Consider the following 20,841-nt stretch of genomic DNA (forward strand, 5'->3'; position numbering starts at 1 on the left):
TGTGGAAAAGCGGCATATAAAAAAAATATGAATGAATGAATGGAGAGTTGCTGACTACTAAAGCCATAGAAGCAAAGTGTGTACACCCAGCAAATTCACCCCAGACCCAAGCCAGCTAACTGCATCTAATTGGTTAAAAGAAAGTGGAGGTGGTGGAGGTGGATCAGGAGGGGTGGAGGGTGGAGGGATGAATCCATATACTGTAACACATGAATTTATCACTTCCTCCAACTATCACAAAATCTGTATCAGAATCCATAAGACACAGAGCTGTCTTATACAAGCCTTTGCCAACTTGGTACTGAGGCCAATGGGAGCTGCAGTTGTAGCACAAAGCACCTGGAAAACACTAGGTTGAGGATAGCTGGAAATTATAGCATGTGATTTGATAGGCAGCCTACTTGCGAAGAGATGTAAAAACTGTGAAAGGATATTGTTGGGAGAAATTGCTTATTCAGGCTGTATTAAGAATGTGTCAAGAATGTTCGGCCTTGAGTTAGTCTGATAGAGAGTAGGCACCCTATTCTTCAGCTCTGATAATGCAGGCATGCCTCTCCTCTGAGATTGCGACTTGATTTCTACACATATACAAAATGAATGCTTCTATATAAGCTTGTGGAATCCACTTTTGTGGGTTCCCTGGCAGCTGTTGTTGCTTTGACCAATCGAAGTTGCCTCAACATTACAATGTTGTATTTAGTGAAGAAATCTACCACGGTGGCCCGATCCATCTGACTGGCAGCACTCTCCAGGTCTGGGGCAGAGTGAGGCCTTTCCCTCAAGCGCTACCTGATCCTTTTGGCTAGATACTGCAGCTGGGGCCTCCTTCTATGTGCAAAGCACCCACTGTGCCAGAAAGCAAATAGCTAAGGATTTAAATATTGCTCCCAGTCTTCCCTCCTACCAGCATTGTGAACCCCACTTAGGAGGGCATGACCCCCAAAGATCTAAGCCTGGCAGGGCACCAGAAGTGCCCTGTTCTAGACAGAGACATGCCTATGCTTGAGGTTGCCCGGAAACTCCACACTCTGCTAAACCAGATGTCTTTCTTTCCAGCCTCAGGTGGCAAATTCTACCTGCCTCTTACTTGCTTTTCTGGTTCTGGGACCATGTTCAATGACTCAAAATGAGATCATATCAAGTGCTGGCCAATCCCAGAAAAGGATGTGCACACACTCTTTCCAAGACTCATAATGTCTTACTTGTGGGGAAGGTTGGGGGCAGGTTTTGTCTTAGCCGGCACAGGAGGAGGGGGAGCTGTCTTCTTGACCGGAAGAGGATTCATCCTGGAGCTTTCCATTTTCTTTTGTTCCTTTGAGTCTGCAAGACATGAATGAATGACTTAGGATACACAGTTATTGCAATTTATCTCCTAAGGAAGCATTTCAATAATTCTAGCTTGAATGTCAATAATCTACATCTGATACCTTTCCCCTCAGCAGCATGAATATTTATACAGAGGGAAGGAAGACCCTTGACCTGTAGGCAGGATATGGTCCACAGCCAATTTTCCCACCTACCGTGTTTCCCCCTTTTTAAGCCATAGTCATAAAGTAAGCCATGGCAGGATTTTTAAGATTTTAAAAATATAAGACATACCCCGAAAATAAGACATGCAGGCGCCCAGCAGGGAAGGTGGGAACGGGGCCCGAGGACGCCTCTGGCCAAAAGTTATGGGGGGGGGGGGTGTCGGGAAGTTCCATTTGGTGGGGGGGGAGTTGGAGGGAGGGAGAGACACCGCTGACTGGGCTCGTTGCCTCTTTTTTCTTTTCACATTGTTTGTTCCTATAAAATGCCCGCAAGCCGGCTAAACAGGAAAGAAAGGGGAGAGGACTCACGCGTTTTCCCTCCCCGCCGGCACCTTTTTCCTCTTCCTCCCCCCACCCCCAAAGCTTCCTCGATCCGGTGCTGGGCGCCGACCCGGCAGGCCGCTTCCTTGATCCGGCGGCCTGCCGGGTCGGCGCTGATCAGTGCTGCGCGGAGCACTGGATTGAGGAGCCGGTCTGCAGAGTCAGCGCCCAGCAACGCCGTGCTGGATTGAGGAGGCGATGCTCTGTGCAGCGCTGCTGGCCGCTGACTCTGCAGACCGGCTCCTCGATAAGCGCCGACCCGATCTGAGGAAGCCCCGCTGCTGCCGCCAGTCCCCGAGCTGCGCTTCGGCTCGGGGGACTGGCGGGGAAGGCAGGCAGGCGGCAAGCAGCGCCCGCTGAGTTTCGGCTCCGGGACTGTTGTTGCCTGCCTGCCTGCCTGCCTTCCCCAAGGAAGCCCCGCTGCTGCCGCCAGTACCCCGAGCTGCGCTTCGGCTCAGGGGACTGGCGCGCGCCTGACATCACCGAGGTCGGAATCCGCTCCCCGCGTGCCTTCTCCCGGGGAGCCTCGGTGCGGCGCTTCGCAGGCGGCCCCCGCGGTAAGTCTGCAGCTACGGCGGGGACCTGACCTGGCAGCAGAGGTAGCGGAGGCGACCCTCCCGGGCGGAGCACCTGAGCCAGCAGCCGGGCCTCTGCCTGGCCCGGCTGAGGAGGCCTGCCACCCCGCAGCCCAGAACTGGCGGCTGCTGCAGCGCAGAGCGCTCGGAGAGCCCAGCAGCACCACGGAAGCAGAGAGCCTGCGAGGAGGGAGGAGGAGGAGTAAGAGGAGGAGGAGGACTCCTCTGTGCTGCTTGGCGGTGGCACTTTAGCAGCATGGTCATGGACACCCTTCCTGGCAGGGTGGCTGCGGCCCCTCAGCACAAGCCGAGACCCAGCGCCGACGGGGTGCCCCCTCCTTAGCCCAGCCTGCTCCATCTGAACGCGGGGAGGGAAGGAAGGCATGGGCGTATGTGTATGTGCGCGCACACGGTCTAGCCCGCCACAGATTCTGAGGGACAGTGAACCGGCCCCCCACATTAAAAGTTTGCTGACCCCTGTCCTGGACAGTGTTGCATGCTCTCCACCTGCTCTGGCTTCCCATATATTACCAAGCTAAGTTCAAGTTCTTTTGTAGATACACAAAGACCAGAACAGCTGTAAGGTACTGTAATAAAAACAGTAAGATTAATTAAAAAAAGACATCCCCTGAATATAAGACACCGTGTGTGTTTTTGAGGAAAAAAAGTTATAAGACGGTGTCTTAAAAAAGGGGAAACACGGTATCAGCTGGCCAGCAGAGAGCAGGTGAAAAGGGAAAAGGCTCTGACATTTTGCAAAGTAAGCAATTGCAGCTCTTTTTGCTGCAAGATTGCCAAATGGGGTAAATGCCTAGCAGAGAGGTAAAGCTGTGTTTCTTCCAAAGAGGCAAGAGATTGCCCATGCATTTTGCAATTGCACACATGCTATTTGGTGGTGGTGGGGGGGTTGAAATTGCATTTTGAAGTTGGAGGCTCTGAACAGCAGTAAGAATGTGAGGCAGCACATGCAGTTCAGCTGTGCATTCAAGTTCGAATGGTTCTGCAGGGAGTACCCTGCTCTGTTCTGTATCTTTAAACCAGACTTGGACCAGACAACCCTGTGAAATAGGGGACTGCCCTCCAAAAGGGAACTCTTCTGCTCCACTTTGCAAGAAACATGATTGTCCTGCTCAGAACACAAGCCAAGCACCAAACCACAACAGGAAGAGGAAGAGGCAATACACACACCTCTGCCTCTGCCTCGGCTGTTGCTGGGCAAAGCCAAGGCTGCGTATGCTCTGCACAGGCACCCTGACCCTCTGCAAAAGGTCAGCCATCTCACCTTTGTGGTCTCCAGGATGTTTCGTCTCCACCTTGCCACCTTGGAGGACCTTCTTCCCTGGCTTTGGAGCTTTTTCTATTTTTCAAAAAAGAAAGAAGAAAAAAAGTACTGTAAGATAGGTGTTATGGGAAGTGAGGAGGAAAAGAAGGACAAGACCAGGGGAACCTGTGTCCCTCCAGATGGGCTGCTAACTCCCATCAGCTCCAGCCAGCCTGGCCAAAGTTCAGGGGTGATGATGGGAGTTGAGGCCAGCAACATCTGGAGGGTCATAAGCTCCCCAACCAGGCATCAGGGAGGATGGGGAAAGAAGAAGGGACGGCTTCCTGGGTATTCTACACATTGACTGGCAGCGATGGCTCTCTCCAGGTGGTCAGGCAGGGGGCATTTCCAGCCCTCCCTGGAGATGCAACCATTGAACCTGGGGCCTTCTCTGGATTGTGCACTGCCACAGAGCTATGATCCTTTCCCCGACTGACTCCTCCTCGGCCCCCTACTTGCACCCGGACATTAAAATAAAGAAAGAGACCCAGAGATCCAATGGGCAGTGACGGCAACCCCCCTTGAGCTACAAAATCCCCTGCCAGGTGCCTGAGCCAAGTGGGGGCTTGTGACTTACCGGAGTCCTTCCTCCGCTCTGGTACCTTGGCTTTGATCTGTAGAACAGAGAAAAGAGCAGCATGACGGGAAAGGAAGGCGCTGGTGATGAGTCACCCAAAAAGAAAGAGCAGCCTCACCACCTCAAGGCAGGCCAGGCTTGGGTTTCACTCCTGCACAAGTTCAGAGGCAGGAGAAGTCAAGGAGATCAGAGGCTCAGGGGAGGGAGAACGAGACAAGGGAACCTGCAAGACGGGAGTGATCCTTACAGTGCCCAGGCGGATGCTGAGCAAAGGCACATGGCAGGCTGCAGATTCTGCCAACAACTGCAATTGGCAGTCTAGGCTGGTTGTCAGGGCAGTCTTCCCCAACCTGGTGCCCACCTATGGCAGCTGTGGCTGATGGGAGCTGTAGTCCAAATTGTCTGGAGGGCACCAGGGTAGGGAGAAGCTGGCTGGATGAGGAAGCTCTTGCCGTCCTCCTTTGTAGCCCTTCAGCCATTCCAAGCCTGTGAAAGTGCTTCAGTGTTGTGTGGAGCAGTCAGCATCTCCCCTCCGCCCTGCCAATTCCTCCTGATGCAAGGAAGGGTCAGGGGCCATCCACTTCCTTACCTCAGGCTCCACCTGGGCCAGAGGCATGACAAAGTTGTCCGGGAAAAGCCCCCTCCGGCCACGGGACTCGCCTTCCCACCAGCCCACATCCGCCGACTCCTGCAACAAGGAAGAGGAAAGGAAGGATATGCACACAGAATTACTTTCCAACAATGAATTTAATCAAGAAGAATCATTCAGTTCAGTTGCACCAATAAGAGTTGTAATCTGTCATTAGCCTCCTGTTGTTTTCACCTATTGAAAGTCTTGAATCATTATTAATTCTTCTAATTGACAATCCTTTTTTAAAAAGTTTTTATTTTTATTTGCGCTTCTGATACAATTCCATATCATATAAATGAACTGAAATAAAGCAAAGGACACAAAAAAGAACACTCTGAAATAGAAAAGAAATAACAATTAGGATTTCGAAAAATAAACAGAAAACCAGACACCTTCTCCTCTCCTTCTATGTTCCTTTTGTCTCTTTTTCTCACGTTTTCTATCACAACTACCTATATACACATTAGTTTTTTCTTACACTGCTGAAAATCTTACCATCCTGCTAGGTTAATTGTTTGCAATACTTTTTCATATATTCAATAAAAGATATCCAGTCCTCCTTATATTTTTCATCATTTTGATTTCTTATTCTAGTGGTAATCCCTGCTAACTCCATGTATTCTAACACTTTAATAGGCCATTGTTCTTTTGTTGGTACCTTATCTGTTTTCCATTTCTGCGCTAGTAATACACGTGCAGCTGTTGTTGCATAGAGGAACAAGTTTCTCTCTTTTTTAGTCACTTCTGTTGTTATTAACCCCAGCAACAATGCTTCTGGGTTTTCAGAGAAGGGTTTTTAAAGGGTTTTTTAGTTCATTATGGATCATTTCCCAGTAGTTTTTAATTATACAACACTTCCACCATGTTTGGTAAAAGGATCCCTCTGCTGTCTTACATTTCCAGCAATTGCCCTTTGTTGATTTTAACATTTTTGCTAGTCTATTTGATGTCAGAAACCACCCATGCAGCATCTTCATAAAATTTTCTCTTAGTGTGTAAAGGTAATGGTAAAGGGACCCCTGACCATTAGGTCCAGTCGTGACCGACTCTGGGGTTGCGGCGCTCATCTCGCTTTACTGGCCGAGGAAGCTGGCGTACAGCTTCCAGGTCATGTGGCCAGCATGACAAAGCTGCTTCTGGTGAACCAGAGCAGCGCACAGAAACGCCGTTTACCTTCCCGCTGTAGCGGTACCTATTTATCTACTTGCACTTTGACGTGCTTTCGAACTGCTAGGTGGGCAGGAGCTGGGACCGAGCAACGGGAGCTAACCCCATCAGTGGTTTAACCACAGTGCCACCCGCATCCCTCTTAGTGTGTAGCATGCTGTAAACTTTATATTTACTTTCCATAACTGTTCCCATAGTGCGAAATCGATACTGTGTCCCATATCTAATTGATAATCCTATTGTTTCATCTTCCATGTAAACCACCTTCATACGTCATCAGATTAATTCCATACTAGTACATTTTTAAAAGTCTGTGCTGCTTTTTGTACACAGGTGAGCAGAAACCAAAATACACCTCTTCCGCCTACAAACCTCTCACTCATATTATGACTCTGATTCAAACTTCCTCATTAAGTCTTCCCCTGTCCGTCTTCCTAGCCAAGCTCTCAGGAGTTGTTGTAACTCAAGAGAAAGAAAACAGCTACAGCTCTTATCTTCTGATCAGCAAACAAAAATAATAACCACATTTTCATTATGCAAGGCAAACGTTCTGCCCCTCTCACCCTCCTCCACCTGCTGCATGCTTTTGGAAGTCAAGGGCAGCAGCAAAGTGTTTTTCCTCCTAACACAGGTATGTGTGGGGATCCCTCACTGGATCACCCAGCACTCGGAGGTAGCACTACTTTTCCCGGTGCCTACTAAAAACCTTTTTGGTTTAGACAAGCCTACCCAGAAACATTAGGAAGTTGATGTGAGTCTTTTGTTATTTTAACCTTTTGAATGTCTTGAATTATTGTTGTTAATCTCACTAAGGTCATTTTTGTGTGTGTTGTCTTCTTTGTAAACCGCTTTGAGGGTTCTCTCGCCCCCAATCAAGCAGTGTATAAATTTCATTAAATCTGGCCGTGCCCCCAAATCGCCAGTTTTGGGGAAGAAGTTCCAGATATAATATCAGTGGTCACTAACACCCCCTAGAACACCTATGAAATAGCTGTTGTTTGGGTATTTAAGATTTAGAATGGTTAACTGGAGGACAGAGAGGCTTGCTTCCATAGTGCCAGCTTCTTCCACCCACCCTGAAGATAAGGTCTGCTCCTCAATACCAGTTCCTGGGGAGCCCAAGTAGGGAGAGTAAGTGGCTCCCACACTCAGGGCCTGCCTGTTGGCTTCCCCAAAGGCATCTAGGGTGCCAACATGAGGATGGGGCTAGATGGGTCTCTGGTCTGATCCAGCAGCAAAGCTTCTCTTGAGAGCTGAAGGCACTGTGCCCTTTTAGCTCTGAGCAGAGATGGGGCCGGGGCTCTTTGTGGGTGTCCCTCATACCATCGGGGAAGTTACCCATCCCAACTTTCCCCAGGACTCCCACCTTGCTCAACAAAAGGACCAAATCGCCTTTCCGGAGGAGGAGCTCATCTTCATGCTCTGGTTCGTAATCAAACATGGCTCGGCAATAGACAGGAGCGTCACCTGCAGGTGGAGGAAAGCACAGACACCCCTTACCTCGGATTCAGATATTTCTCTTGCTCTGGTCTGAGTGCTCTGAAGGCAACCATTCCCAGCTGGGCACCCTCCAGATGTTTTGGACCACAACTCCCATCAGCCCCAACCAACACGGCAGCTTTGGACCACAGCTTCCATCAGCTCCAACCCACATGGCAGCTTTGAGCTACAACTCCCATAAGCTGGTTGGGGCTGAAAGGGGTTGTAGTCCAAAACATCTAGATGGCACTGAGTTAAAGAAGGCTGACTTGTCCACTGAAATTAAGCCCTCCACACCATCCAGCAAGCCCCACCCACAAACCCGCAGCAGCTTTCCCACACAAAAGGGCATCAGGTTAATCTCCCAGCCCTCCCTTCCAGATGTTTGCAACCACCACTTCACTCTGGGCTCCCACCTGGGGCTTGCACACCCTAATATAGCTTGGCCCCCTATGCCACATTTTTCCTCCCCTGCAACAACCCCATTCCAGACTGAAATGGAGAAATAGGCGTTCCCTGCCTCATTTTCCTCTCTGAAAACCGCAGGAAGGCTCCAGTGCCCCCCCCCCAAACAAAGTGAGCTCTGAGGTAGCAGAAGTCTATCTTGGCCACAACTCACTGGTCTGCAGAGCCTGGACTTTGGGGCTCGCCTGCATCCGAGGAGGGGTAGGCTTCTCTGGGGTGTTCTCCACCTGGAGCAGGATAAGGATAAGGATAAGGATAAGGAAGAAGACTGTTGACACAGACACAAGCTCTGTGCAGCATCTGACCACTGCTAAAGAAACATCAGCAGTTGCTTCCTCAACCTGTTGCCCAGCAGATGTTTTGAACTACAATTCCCAACCAGCCCCAGCCAGCAAATAATGCCCTTTTCTCTAGCAGAGAGCAGTAAACTTGACCCAGTGGTTGTTTTCTGAAGAGAAAACTGGCTTAAGAACTTACAATACTTGGGTCAATGTAAAAGGTATTTTGTTGCTCCCCCCCCCAAAAAAAAATAGAGACACTGATTCTTGGATTTAAACAGAGGGCATTGTCCAAGGGTGTTTCCAGATATGGACAATTCTGTAATTCTGTAGCACTCAGTCAATGCTACTTTGCTTTACTTTTACTTTTTACTTTTTGCAAGTAAAATAGCAAAAACTGCTTCCAGACCTTTTTAATCCAGGAAACATTCTGTATTAGGCCAGAAAATGTTTCCTTTTCCCCCAGCCCCAAATGTGGGGACAGGATAGTTTTCATTGGGACCACAGTGTGTGCGCAGTGTAAAATACTTCCTTTCCCCACCTTGCTGCATCACTGATCATGATTGCCCCTTTAACAATGGAGGTGGGGTGGGAAGGTAAACAGCTAAAAATGCAATGCTATTTGAAGGGGTGATAGACAGAGAGAGGACCATAGAAAAGGAAGTGGTTAGAGCTTCCCCTTCAGCCCTTCGGATACTGTTGGACTCTAGCTCCCATCGGCCCTCAGCCAGCATGGCTAACAGTCAGCTGGGAATTGCAGCTCAGCAACATATGGCAGGTCACAAGTTAGCCACAATATATGCAGGCTGTAGTTACCAAGAATGGCTGTTGCATGTTTTCCAGTGTGCTTTAAAAAAATAAAATGCTCCATGGGAAAACAACAACAGAAGCTGAGTAGGGAAACACAAGAGGGAGATGTTTTGCTCATGGTGTTATGCAGATACTCCGTAAAAAAATCAATGAACAAAGCACAGCTGTCCCATGGGATATCCCCTGTGTAGAAGCAGCACCAGAGAGCTGCAGGGAAAAGACAACTACCTGTATAGTCTGGCATATAAGACGACTGGGCGTATAAGACAGCCCCCAACTTTTCCAGTTAAAAATATAGAGTTTGGGATATACTCGCTGTATAAGAAATATGACCCGGCGTATAAGACGACCCCCAACTTTTGAGAAGATTTTCCTGGGTTAAAAAGTTGTCTTATATGCAGGAATATACTTATGCAGCCTCAAAAGAAGAAAAACAAAAACCAGGACACTGATTTGCATATGCTAATATTTAGAATGACTTTAATTTAAATAGAAATGCAGCACACCTCACAGTAATAGTATTAATAATAAATAGCTGGTGTGAGTATTCCTATTTTAATTTTTTGAAAGTCTTAAATTGTTAATTTTCCTCACTGGTAGTTTTATTGTTTTACCTTTTTTTTTGTAAACCACTTTGAGTTTTTGAGCTTTTTTACAATCAAGCAGTGTATAAATGTTATGAAATATTTTTTTTAAAAAAAGAAATCATTGTGGGGAAGGCTGGGACCTGTTGATCTATGGTCTGGTTGACATCCTGTGCTAAGACAAACCACAGTGCCAGGGTGTGGCAGCAAAAAGGAGGAAAGCAACGGCCTTGACACACTAAGCCTAAGGTCTTGCTGAGCATGTTGTGTGATCCAGACAGTGTGCCAGCTCAGTCATGCTGTCAAAGTGCTAACTGTTGATAGACAACGTCAATACTGCCCCCCATCCCTGTTCAAATGGGACCAGAGGGTCTTTCAAATAGAGGACCCCTCGAAACACAGCCCTGTCCTCTGTGAAGGAGGGCACCTGAAGCCCTTCTGGTCCGAATGCCACGGAAGCATCTTCCTTCCGCTCACCTTCTCTGGCTCACTGAGGACGAAGGTCTCATTGGTCATTTTGGGGCGCTGCTTCCCCGCTCCGACTTTGGACTCTGCAAAAACCATCTCTGGAAGTTGACAGTTGAGGGAGGAAGGGTGGGGTGAGGTTAGCACTTCCAGTCAGGCCCTGCCTATCTATTCCTCCCCCCCCCCCTCTACAGACCTTAACCAGATCTTGAGCCTCATAAAGATGTGAGGGTGGTGGGTGCTTCCTGGATTGCATGGAAGCCCCAACCAACAGGGAGCACCCACATTCAATTCAGATAATTCCCCCTCAGCTCTGCCCCACCCCCAACATTTACGTCACAGAGGCTGCAGAGGCACCAGCGCCCCCATCCCCCCCACCTCCACAACATGCCCACCCTAGGCCCTGTGTTCCCCCCACCTGAAGCCAGGCCGTTTAGCTCTTGCACAAAGTTGGACGGAAAGGCTCCCAACTGCCCGTTCTTCTTGCCCAACCACCAGCCGTCCTCAATCTGCAGAGGAAGAGGACAAAAAACAGCCGTTGTCATTCTGGAAGGTCCTCCGCCTTCCTGTTGCACAACCCACCACCGGCCCACAGAAGAGAAGTGGCAAAGAGTCAGGCAAAGAGTCCCAGGGCCCCTGTCCAGGTACATCGGGTGCCCTCCTAACCACCTTCCACCTCCCTGGATGCACTCAGAGATTTGATGGAGAAACAAGATGAAGACTGCAATGCAGGCTCATGGTGCCCTCATAGTGCCCCCAAAAGGAAGGGAAGCTCCTGAGCAGGACCCGAGTGCAACTGCAACACTTTCCCCACAGCAGGAAACCCTGACTGTAGAAGAATGGCTGAAGAAGATGATTGAATATACAGAGCTGGCAAGACTGTCTGGGAAAATCCAAGACCAGCGAGACCAACAGTTTGAAAAAGACTGGAGTAAAATTTTTATTTATTTGAAAGAGCATTGTAGACACTTAACAACACTAACAGGACTGGCTTAAAGGTTTGTCAGTTAAAATTAGAATCTTATTTACAATGAGAAGGAATTTCAAAGTAAAAGGAAAGGTAGATGAGGGGAATGAGAAATGTGGATGCAATTATAATTGGAAGTTAAAAAGTCATTTGGGAGGGATGGGGGGAAGTCGTTGACTCGAGAGAGTCAGAGTATAGGCAATGTAAAGTTATGTAAAATCACACTGCGTTTTTTGAAAATGAAAATGCCAATAAATATTATAATTTAAAAAAACACCGCTTTTCCCACTTGCAGTTCCAGGGACCCCCCTCAAATTTCACAACTCTCATTTTTAGGGCATCATAATCTGGGGGTGGGGACTGGAGAGACAGAATTGCCAAAGGAGCAAGACTGTCTCTATAGCTTCTTCACCAGATGAAGTGCCTTTCTATTTGGAGGGTGCTTTGGTGCATACGGTATAAGCTGACACTTCATTGGGTGGTGAGACAAGGATAGAAAAGGAGAGATCCAACTTGCAGCCTGCCATCATTCCCCTTCAGTTTGATACACTTTTGATTAAGGCCAATGGGATCAGAAGAAGCTGGCCTGTGATGATAGCAGACAGCAGAAGATCTTTCCCAGGCAGGAGCCAAATATTATAAATGGGTTGTTGGCAACCAATGCTTTTTAAAATAATAATAATAATTGAACAGGAAATGACAGATTTGTATTAAACTGGGGGTGGAGGGAGAATACAAGCCAACCTTTTGATGGCATTGGTGCCCTGTGGATGCTGCAAAAAACATTAACCCCAAAAACCCTGGCATGAATGAGAAGCAGGCCTCCCACAAGGAATTTTCACCTGGAAGCACCCTAAGCCTCCAACAGCATTCCCCGCCTCCCACTTCTACTCTGGGAACCCATCCTTCTACCACATACTCGCTCCCCTACCTCACCTCCTCCAAGATCTGCACCACTTCTCCAGGGCACAACTCCAGCTCATCGTCCTTTGCTGGGGTGTAAGAGAAGGTGACCCGGCACCAGCGCTCCTTCGCAGCTGGCAGCTTGTTCACAGTGTGGGCTACAGAAAGGATAAACATGGAAAGCAGGAAACAATAAGACAAAGAGAACAGAGAACATGACCGCACAGCCAAACTCCAGATGGGCACCAGAGGGGGATTCTTCTTTCCCCATGAATTTAACTTGCCTTGGAGAATAGTGGCAGGACAGTAATATAAAACAGGCGCTTGCATTATACTGGTTTTGACACCTGCTAAAAGCTTTATTTAAGCAAGTCTACCCAGACATAGTGTATATTGTGTAGATTTGCTCTTAAACACTGCTGGATTTTATATAATGTTTATTATTTCTACAGTGGTACCTTGGTTTACGAACTTAATCCATTCCGGAAGTCCATTCTTAAACCAAAGCATTCTTAAACCAAGGCGTGCTTTCCCATAGCAGTGGGGGACTTAATTTACAAATGAAACACACTCAACTGGAAGTGAAACATGTTCTGCTTCCAAGGCAAAGTTCGCAAACCAAAACACCTACTTCTAGGTTTGCAGCGTTCTTAATCCAAGTTGTTCATAAACTAAGCTGTTCTTAAACCAAGGTACCACTGTACTTTGTTTTTAAAGCCCATTGATCTTATTTTCTTATGATTATTTTATACTATTTTAGGCCAAGCGCTTAGAGCTTATTACTGTTCTCTGGTTAAGCCAGAGCTTTCCAAACTCTGTGTTGGGACACATTAGTGTGTTGGCTCCCTGTGCTCCTCCTGGGACTGGAAAGGGGCGCTAGTTTAACCTCCAGTTTGCTAGTAAAACTGAATTATTGTGTCGCAAAATGATACATGTCTAAAAAGTGTGTCACCAACACGAAAAGTTTGGAAAGCTGTGGGTTAAGCTGTCGATAAATCTTGTAAAAAAAATTGTAGGTTTAAAGAGTCGGAATGTGTTCTCTTAATATCACAATCAGATCACTGGCAAGAAAGTTTTCCATGAAAATTGTAAATCCAGATTAAATGAGGGTGGGTGATAAACTGTATCTGTGATGCCAACAACACAGCCTGGTTACATTGCCAAAAACTTGTGTCCCTGAGCAAGGACAATCTCACAAATGCATCCCATCTGGAAGCACTCTGGGAACAAAGAATGCAGAAAAGGAGTTCGATAAATTTTGACAGATCCCTTTGCTCTCACAGCCCAGTAGAATTAATCAAGAACAGCCTTCCACAACCTGGTGGCTTCTGGCTGTTTTGGACTGTGACTCCTAGCATCTGTTTTGCCAAAACACCCGGAGGGCATCAGTTTGGGGAAAGCTGATTTAATTGAAGCAAGCCAAGAGCTGAACTTGCCACTGGCCTGTCATGGCCATGCCCAAGGCTGCAGGCCCCAATTGGCACTGATCCCTGCAGCAGTCCATCCTTTTAGAGTCAGGGCACACACATGGTTACAGATGCACATGTTAAATCTGAATATATACCATCCTTTTCTGCAAAAAACAGTGCTTGTTCCAAAATCAATGTGTTGCACATCAGTGCAGCAGAAGCAAACCCAAATTCCTTTAGTTATGATAGGGCTATGATTTAAGTGAGTTCAAAATGTGAAACTGCATGTGCTTAAACTGTTTGCTTTTTTCTGTTTAAAAAATCAAGGATGGCAAACAATTTTTCCATTTGTTCCAACATTTCAGGAATGTAGAAGAATGACAGGCGGGCAGGCAGGGGAGAGAGAAGAGGACTCTTAAGTATGTGTTTCATCACTGAAGTATGACATACAGCCTTCTCAGCTGCATAGCGAGAACTTCTGTGCTGTTCAAGATGGTCATCGTAGCTATCATACCCATGCTCCTTTCAAGACCATACAGCAAAAAACTGAATTTTTGATGACCTATGCAGCCATTTTGGCTTCAGTACCAAGCCATTTTCCATTCTCCCCAACACTAACGCCCCTTTGCTTACTCAAAAGTTTGCTCACTGTGTTGTGGCCTTTTGGCTGGGCATAATAAAGGTTGTGTGTGTGTCCCCCCTTTCAAAATAAAAGTGGCAGTTTAACCCTTAGTCAGTAACACCAATAAAACCCATGTTTAGCTTATTTGGTGAGATTCCACCCAAGAGCAGCTGATTATTGGGCATGCAGAAGATTAGCATATAGCAGTCCAGGAGATAACATTCTCACAGCTGTGAAATAAGGTGGCAGCACTTTGACCACAGAGCCACTGGTTCAAACTCTGAACTGCCTTAGCTGTAGCACTGATGGAAAGATACCCACACTGCTTTCAGAAGATGCCTTCTGCATAGAGCAGACATTGACAGCCCCACAGGTACTGTGCCGAAACACAAACAGAACCTCCAGCAAGGTCCTTGGATTTCCTAAAGGCCACAAATGCCACCTTACACTTGCCTACTCCCCACCAGCTCTCAATTAAATAGAACTTTGCTTTTTTATATATTAAAGAAAGGAAAAAGTCATGGGCAAAAGCTTTTACGTTCCTTTTAAAGATAGCCTCTCCCCAGTTGTCCTTAGTTTGAAGCTGCAGCACTGGCCTAAAGTATCCTCCCCACCACCAACAAAAAAAATACACTCACCACTGCGGATGGATCGGGGGTATCGCTGGGTGCCATCAGCTCGGAGGCTCACTGGGATTTCCTGAGGCAAGGGGAAGAAAAAGGTGCCCGTGACTAGGAACAAAGCTTAAGGTTGCCAAGTTTGCTGGTGACACTAAATTGTTTAGGGTGGCTAAAACAAAAAGGGATCGCGAAAAATCTCTCCAAACAGAACAAATGAGCAATAAAATGGCAAGTTCAATTTGACGTCAACAATCCCAACAACTTGTTGGCTGTCAGGGAATGCATAGAATCATAGAGTTGGAAGGGATCCCAAGGGTCATCTAGTCCAACCCCCTGCCAAGCAGTATCACAGCTAATGGTGACGTTAAATCATCACGTCCAGTTTGCACAAGGCTGGCAGTTTGAGACTTCCTGTTCAAGTCATGTTTTCATCCTTCCTCTCCAATTGATTCAAGCACATAATTTAGAAAGAGGATCTAAACACACAACTTGCTATTCACAGGTTATACAGCATAAGTCAAAGGGGCGGGGGGGGGCAGAGTTTCTGGAAGAGCTAGCACTATGTGGTCTTACTATTTATTAATTGAGGAACCACCTTTATTAATTGGGGAATCGCCTTTTACCTGTGTGTCAAGATAAGGAACAGACATACCATAAAAACAGTACAAAAAACCAACAGGAACATAGGAAACTGCCTTATATTAAGTCAGGCCATTTGCCCATCCAGCTCAGTACTGTCTGCACTGACTGGAGGCAGCAGCTGGCAGGAGTCTCTCCTAGCTCTCCCTGGAGATGTCATTGGGGAATGAGTCTAAGACGTTCTGCTTGCAAGGCAGACACTCTTCAACTGAGCTATAGCCCTTTCAACTGACAAGAGGTTTAAAAACAGTGCAAAACGGATACCTTTGCATCCACCTGGGAAAGCTTATGGGGGCCAAAATCCCTTCAGTACAGATATCATGTCCCTCTCCTCTCTCAGCTGGAATGCTGTCCCACAGAACAGGGGCAGCCACCCTGCTCTGAGTCACTGTGGAGCAGTGGTATCTGATGTTTGGGGGCCTTTAAGGAGGACCCACCTCTCCCACAGGACACAGTGACATCCTGGGTAGCGAAGGGACAGGTGCCCCCTTAAGGAACCTGATCCTGAACTGTGAAGGGCGTTCAGTACTAGCCCCAAATTCACTAGAGGCGAACCAAAGCTGGGAAGAAAAGCCAGGAGTCTCCTGCTTCTCTTCCCTGCTCTCAAGAGACAAAGCAAACGAGTATCACCACTGGAATGGCTGGCTGGGCTGCTCCACTGAACAGGTGGGAGTGCAGCCTGCAAAGGAACTGCCCCCTGGAAAAGAGAAACATTCAGAAACTCAAAAATCGAAAGAGGCCTCTCCCCTTTACCTGGCGGAAAAGATAAGGGCTCTGGGTCAAAACAGCCATCCTGGAGAGGACGCTGGGGAAAGCAGGAACCTACCTCAGGTATATAGGGGGCGGCGAGTGGGCGTGGCTTCAAGTGCTTCAACACATGACACCTTGTCACCCGTCTATACTGTACTACAAAGCAGAATGGAACGACCCTTCTGGCTCCTCCCCCCTCAAGGAACCTTGGGAATTGTAGTTCCACGTGGCAGCAAACCTGTAGTCCCACAGAGCCCTCAACACCTCCATAAACCACAATTCCCAGAGCTCTTTGGAGATGGGCAATAATGCATGCTTTTTAAAAACAACAATAACAATAACAATAACAATAACTGTGTATCTGAAGAAGTGTGCATGCACACGAAAGCTCATACCAAAATATAAACTTAGTTGGTCTTTAAGGTGCTACTGAAGGAATTTTTTTATTTTGCTTCGACTCAGACCAACACGGCTACCTACCTGTAACAATAACATTAAGACAGATACTTCTTTCCTGATGGGTCTTTATATGGCCTTCTGAAGATGCTGGATTTAACATGGGTTCAAATCCCACCTCTTCAGCCATAAACTAACTGAGCACTTTCAGGTAAGTCCCTGCCTCTCATCCTCAGTTTGTCATTTATAAAATGGGCTTGCCTCAGAGGGCTGTTGGGAGGACAAGTGGTTATTTGAAAAGCCCTTTAACCCTAGAATTAGGGCAATTATACGTAGGTATTGAAGTCAAAAGCCGATGCCTGCTTTCATGTATTTTTCTTCTTCTTCTCATGCCTCCTCGTACCCTGCCTCCAAGGCTTGTTTATTGGGTTCCATTCTAGCAAAGAAACACACAGAGCTAAGAGCTGATAACGTCCCCTGGCAACTTGCCCATGGAACTGTGGGAAACCTGCCACTGCGGAAACAACTAGGCCCCATTTTTCAGAAAGGGAAGGGGTCCCCTTTATCAGAAGTGGGAAAAACTCCTGATAATGTGGGAAAGGCCCTGAGAACAATTAGGGAGCAACAGGCAGGCGGGACTTGGTGAAAGGGGAAGGAGTGTCACTTTTATGGCATGTGAGGCAAAGGTGCTCCTTGCTAGGGTGTGTGTGTGTGTGTGTGTGTGTGTGTGTGTGTGTGTGTGTGCCTGCTTTTCACTGGTGCTTTAGCTTATTTCACAGAATAATGGGTGCGGACTGGGGCATCCAGTTCACCCTCCTGCCACAAAGGAGGACTCTAGCCGATTGTGGCAGGACAGACCTTCTGTCTGCCAGGAGCGGTGCACTGGAGGGAGGATGTTTTTCAGACACCTTTGCCTGGCAACCCACAAGGAAGTGAAGCTTTTTCAAGGAAATCAAGAACTGGAATGCCAGGTGCAGACCCCCAAAGAGCTGCCAATGTTCAGCAACCGGGGGGGGGGGACCTTAGTGCAAGTGGCTGACATTCTATATGTTCAGAGATGTACAGCTGGGGGAAGATGTTGTTGAGTTCACCTGGGTCTGCCCCCATGCATTCAAGGTCACCCCTCCCACTGTGGCCCACATGCAGTACAATCCATTGTGCAGAAGACTCTGCACATGCATTCTGTTCAGGGCTGGCTCTATCATTAGGTAGAGGGAGGCACCTACCTCAAGTGGCAGATGCTGCAGGACAGAAGAGCAGCAATAGTCAACCTCTTCCCCGGCATGCTGCCTTGTTGACTCTCTTGCCTGGTTGAATTTCTCCCATGCATTACCATTGGCATCATTCCTTGCCGAGGAGGCAGCCCAGGAGGACATGCACTTCAGCAGGCACTGCCTCTGTGTGTGTTTTGTTCTGGTCATGTGATGCAATGCCACCCAGGTAGCTTGGGGGAGTGAGCAGTGGTGAGATGTTGGAGGGCAGAATTGTGTGCACCATGCAGCCTGGCCTGCACACACCACCTAAGATAGCCGATTGCACTCTGGTACAATGGAAAAGTCTGATTCTTTTTAAAAGGGGGGTTTATTTGCACCAGCAGGCATAGGCAAACTCCAGCCCTCCAGATGTTTGGGACTATAATTCCCACCACCCCTGACCACTGGTCCTATTAGCTAGGGATGATGGGAATTGTAGTCTCAAACATCTGGAGGGCCGGAGTTTGCCTATGCCTGCACTAGGGCAACAGAGCCCATTGATCCACTTTCATTATGCAAACCTAAAGTGCTTATTTATTTATGTATTGTATTGTATTGTATTGTATTGTATTGTATTGTATTGTATTGTATTTACGGTATATCCCACCTTTTCCTCTAAGGAGCTCAAGGAGTACATAGCTCTCCTCCTCCTCATATAATCCCCACAACAACTCTGTGAGGTATCTGAAGAAGTGTGCATGAACACGAAAGCTCATACCAATAACAAACTTAGTTGGTCTCTAAGGTGCTACTGGAAGGAATTTTTTTTTATTTTGATTTAACTACAGCAGACCAACACAGCTACCTACCTGTATTTATGAGGTAGGTTAGGCTGAGAGAATGCAACTGGCCCTGGGTCACCCAGTGAGCTTCATGACCATGGGGGGATTTGAACCCTGGTCCCCCAGGTCTTAGTCCAATGCTCTAACCATGATGCCACACTGGCTTGAATGCCTCCTACAAAAGAGCTGCAGCCTGGAGCCCTCCTTGGGCACCTGATGGTCAAAGCCCTGCTTTTTATCATGTAACACAGATTGTACAGCCTAGTAAAGAACCAGCCACTGATCCCACTGGCTAATTGGACAAGGGTGTTCTGTTTGGCTCCACACATGTCTGGCTCAGATGTGGGGCAGTCTGTGCAGTGGCACACAACATGCGCAATGTGTCAGAGGCCTTGCACAGCTGCCCATTTCCACACAGCCTTCTCATTTGCAGTTAGCCCAGCTGCCTTGTTTGAGCAGCCGCAAGGCCAGGCAAACATTGGCAGGAGGCAGGTGACAGACATGGGTGCGTTGCAGCCCTTACAAGGTGAAACTGGGGGAACAAAGCACCTCTCACCCATCTCCATGCAGCTTCCCTGTGGGATGCTCTTTAAACAAATTGTCCTCAGAGGTGCAAATTAGCTCGGGAAATAATTTGCATTATTTGGCCATGAACTTCAGCAGGAGGCAAATACCCAGTTTGTTATTTTGCAGGAATAGAACAAAGCTGAAGAGGGAGGAAAAGTCTGGAGGACCAGGCCTTGGGTGGAAAGGAAGAAGGGGCTCCTACACCTTTAATTGTTATTATTGAAGAGGGCAGCTTGTCATGTATGGTGTAGGTTCCCTCTTCTACATGACTATTCACCTGGATACTTTATTCGTTTTCTTACATTTATATCCGCCCATTCCTCCTTCATGGAACTCAAGGCAGCATATGTTTGGTTCCACACAGTTTTCTGTCTGGGTACTGACCAGAACCAGACCTGCTTAGCTTCAACAAGGTCATGGCATTGTGTACCTTGGGAGTTGCTAGAGAACTGCTTCACTGCTATAATGCCCAGTGCCAGAAGGGCTCAGTTTGGGTTTGAAAAACCTTTCATCTGACCTCTCCCAGATTCCAAATACATTTGTTTGAAAATGGAGACACACGACACACTCTGTCTCTCGCTGTGTGGTGTTCTTGCACCTTTCATAGTTGTAAAGAAGAGGAAATCTGTCATGCAAGTCATGCCTGCCAAAATTCCCTCAGCTCTACAGCAATTAAAGATGCAGGAGGTGCCTGACTGCTTTTGCATCTGGCCACCAGAGAGCTGGTCCAGCCATTGGGCAGAGTGAGGCAGGCACCTAAGGTGGCAGGTGCTGAGGGTCGGGGGATAGACACAGCTGTGCTAGCCATCCGTGTGTGTGTGTGTGTGTGTCGCTCTGTAGGAGCTCAGGGGTAAGAGGTATATGGTGCATGACACATGCTCAGAGGCACTCTTTTCCAGTGAGGGAATCTCATGTTCCTTGCTGGATAATGGCACTGGGCACAGGTCCCAGGGCTAACAAAAGGCGTTTTCATGCATTCAGGCCATGGCAAATCACAGTTTCCCTGCTGACAGGTCACTCAGTAATCATACCCGATTGTTGCTCCCTAATAGGAAGCTGCCTTGTTCTAAGTCAGAATATTGGTCCATCTACCTCAGGACTAGGCACCCAGGTGGCGCTGTGGGTTAAACCACAGAGCCTAGGGCTTGCTGATCAGAAGGTCGGCGGTTTGAATCCCTGTGACGGGGTGAGCTCCCGTTGCTTGGTCCCAGCTCCTGCCAACCTAGCAGTTCGAAAGCACGTCAAAATGCAAGTAGATAAATAGGAACCGCTACAGCAGGAAGGTAAACAGCGTTTCCATGTGCTGCTCTGGTTTGCCAGAAGCGGCTTTGTCATGCTGGCCACATGACCCGGAAGCTATACGCCGGCTCCCTCGGCCAATAATGCGGGATAAGCGCGCAACCCCAGAGTCGGTCACGACTGGACCTAATGGTCGGGTCCCTTTACCTTTACCTCAGGACTGGCAGTTGTTTCAAGCAGTGGATGTTCCCAGCCCTACTTGGAGATTCCAGAGATTGAACCTGGGACCTTCTGCATGCAAGGCCAATGTCCTACCCACTGAGCCAATGGCCCTTCTCAGACTGGTGTAACAGGCATGTTTGCAAACACGCAAGTCTGTCTCCACTTGTTCCTCATGCTTCTCAACACACCCTGGACACACACTTACCTGGGGCTAGGCTACTTCCAAGGAGATATGCCTAGACCTGGAGTGGGAGGGGGTGTAAATGCTCA

At 47.9% G+C, this 20,841-nt stretch overlaps 1 protein-coding gene across 2 annotated transcripts in view; it reads right to left on the reverse strand.

Annotated features, from left to right (window-relative positions):
• Positions 1-20,841, reverse strand: part of LOC118087354 (CD2-associated protein) — a 29,365-nt gene that overhangs the window by 5,111 nt on the left and 3,413 nt on the right. Inside the window, exons 1-11 of one of the 2 annotated variants that reach the window (XM_035119920.2) lie at positions 16,116-20,836; positions 14,742-14,802; positions 12,106-12,230; positions 10,621-10,711; positions 10,215-10,303; positions 8,220-8,292; positions 7,488-7,588; positions 4,913-5,011; positions 4,324-4,360; positions 3,708-3,782; positions 1,203-1,320 (exon numbers count right to left, since the gene is read on the reverse strand). In XM_035119920.2, the coding sequence (XP_034975811.1) occupies positions 1,203-1,320; positions 3,708-3,782; positions 4,324-4,360; positions 4,913-5,011; positions 7,488-7,588; positions 8,220-8,292; positions 10,215-10,303; positions 10,621-10,711; positions 12,106-12,230; positions 14,742-14,802; positions 16,116-16,154 (908 nt within the window). In that variant the 5' untranslated portion in view covers positions 16,155-20,836. Of the gene's footprint in view, positions 1-1,202; positions 1,321-3,707; positions 3,783-4,323; positions 4,361-4,912; positions 5,012-7,487; positions 7,589-8,219; positions 8,293-10,214; positions 10,304-10,620; positions 10,712-12,105; positions 12,231-14,741; positions 14,803-16,115; positions 20,837-20,841 lie in introns of those variants that run through there. The other variant, XM_035119919.2, reaches the window with a different exon arrangement.

The sequence above is a fragment of the Zootoca vivipara genome, chromosome 6 (genome assembly GCF_963506605.1).
Source record: "Zootoca vivipara chromosome 6, rZooViv1.1, whole genome shotgun sequence".
NCBI lineage: Eukaryota > Metazoa > Chordata > Lepidosauria > Squamata > Lacertidae > Zootoca > Zootoca vivipara.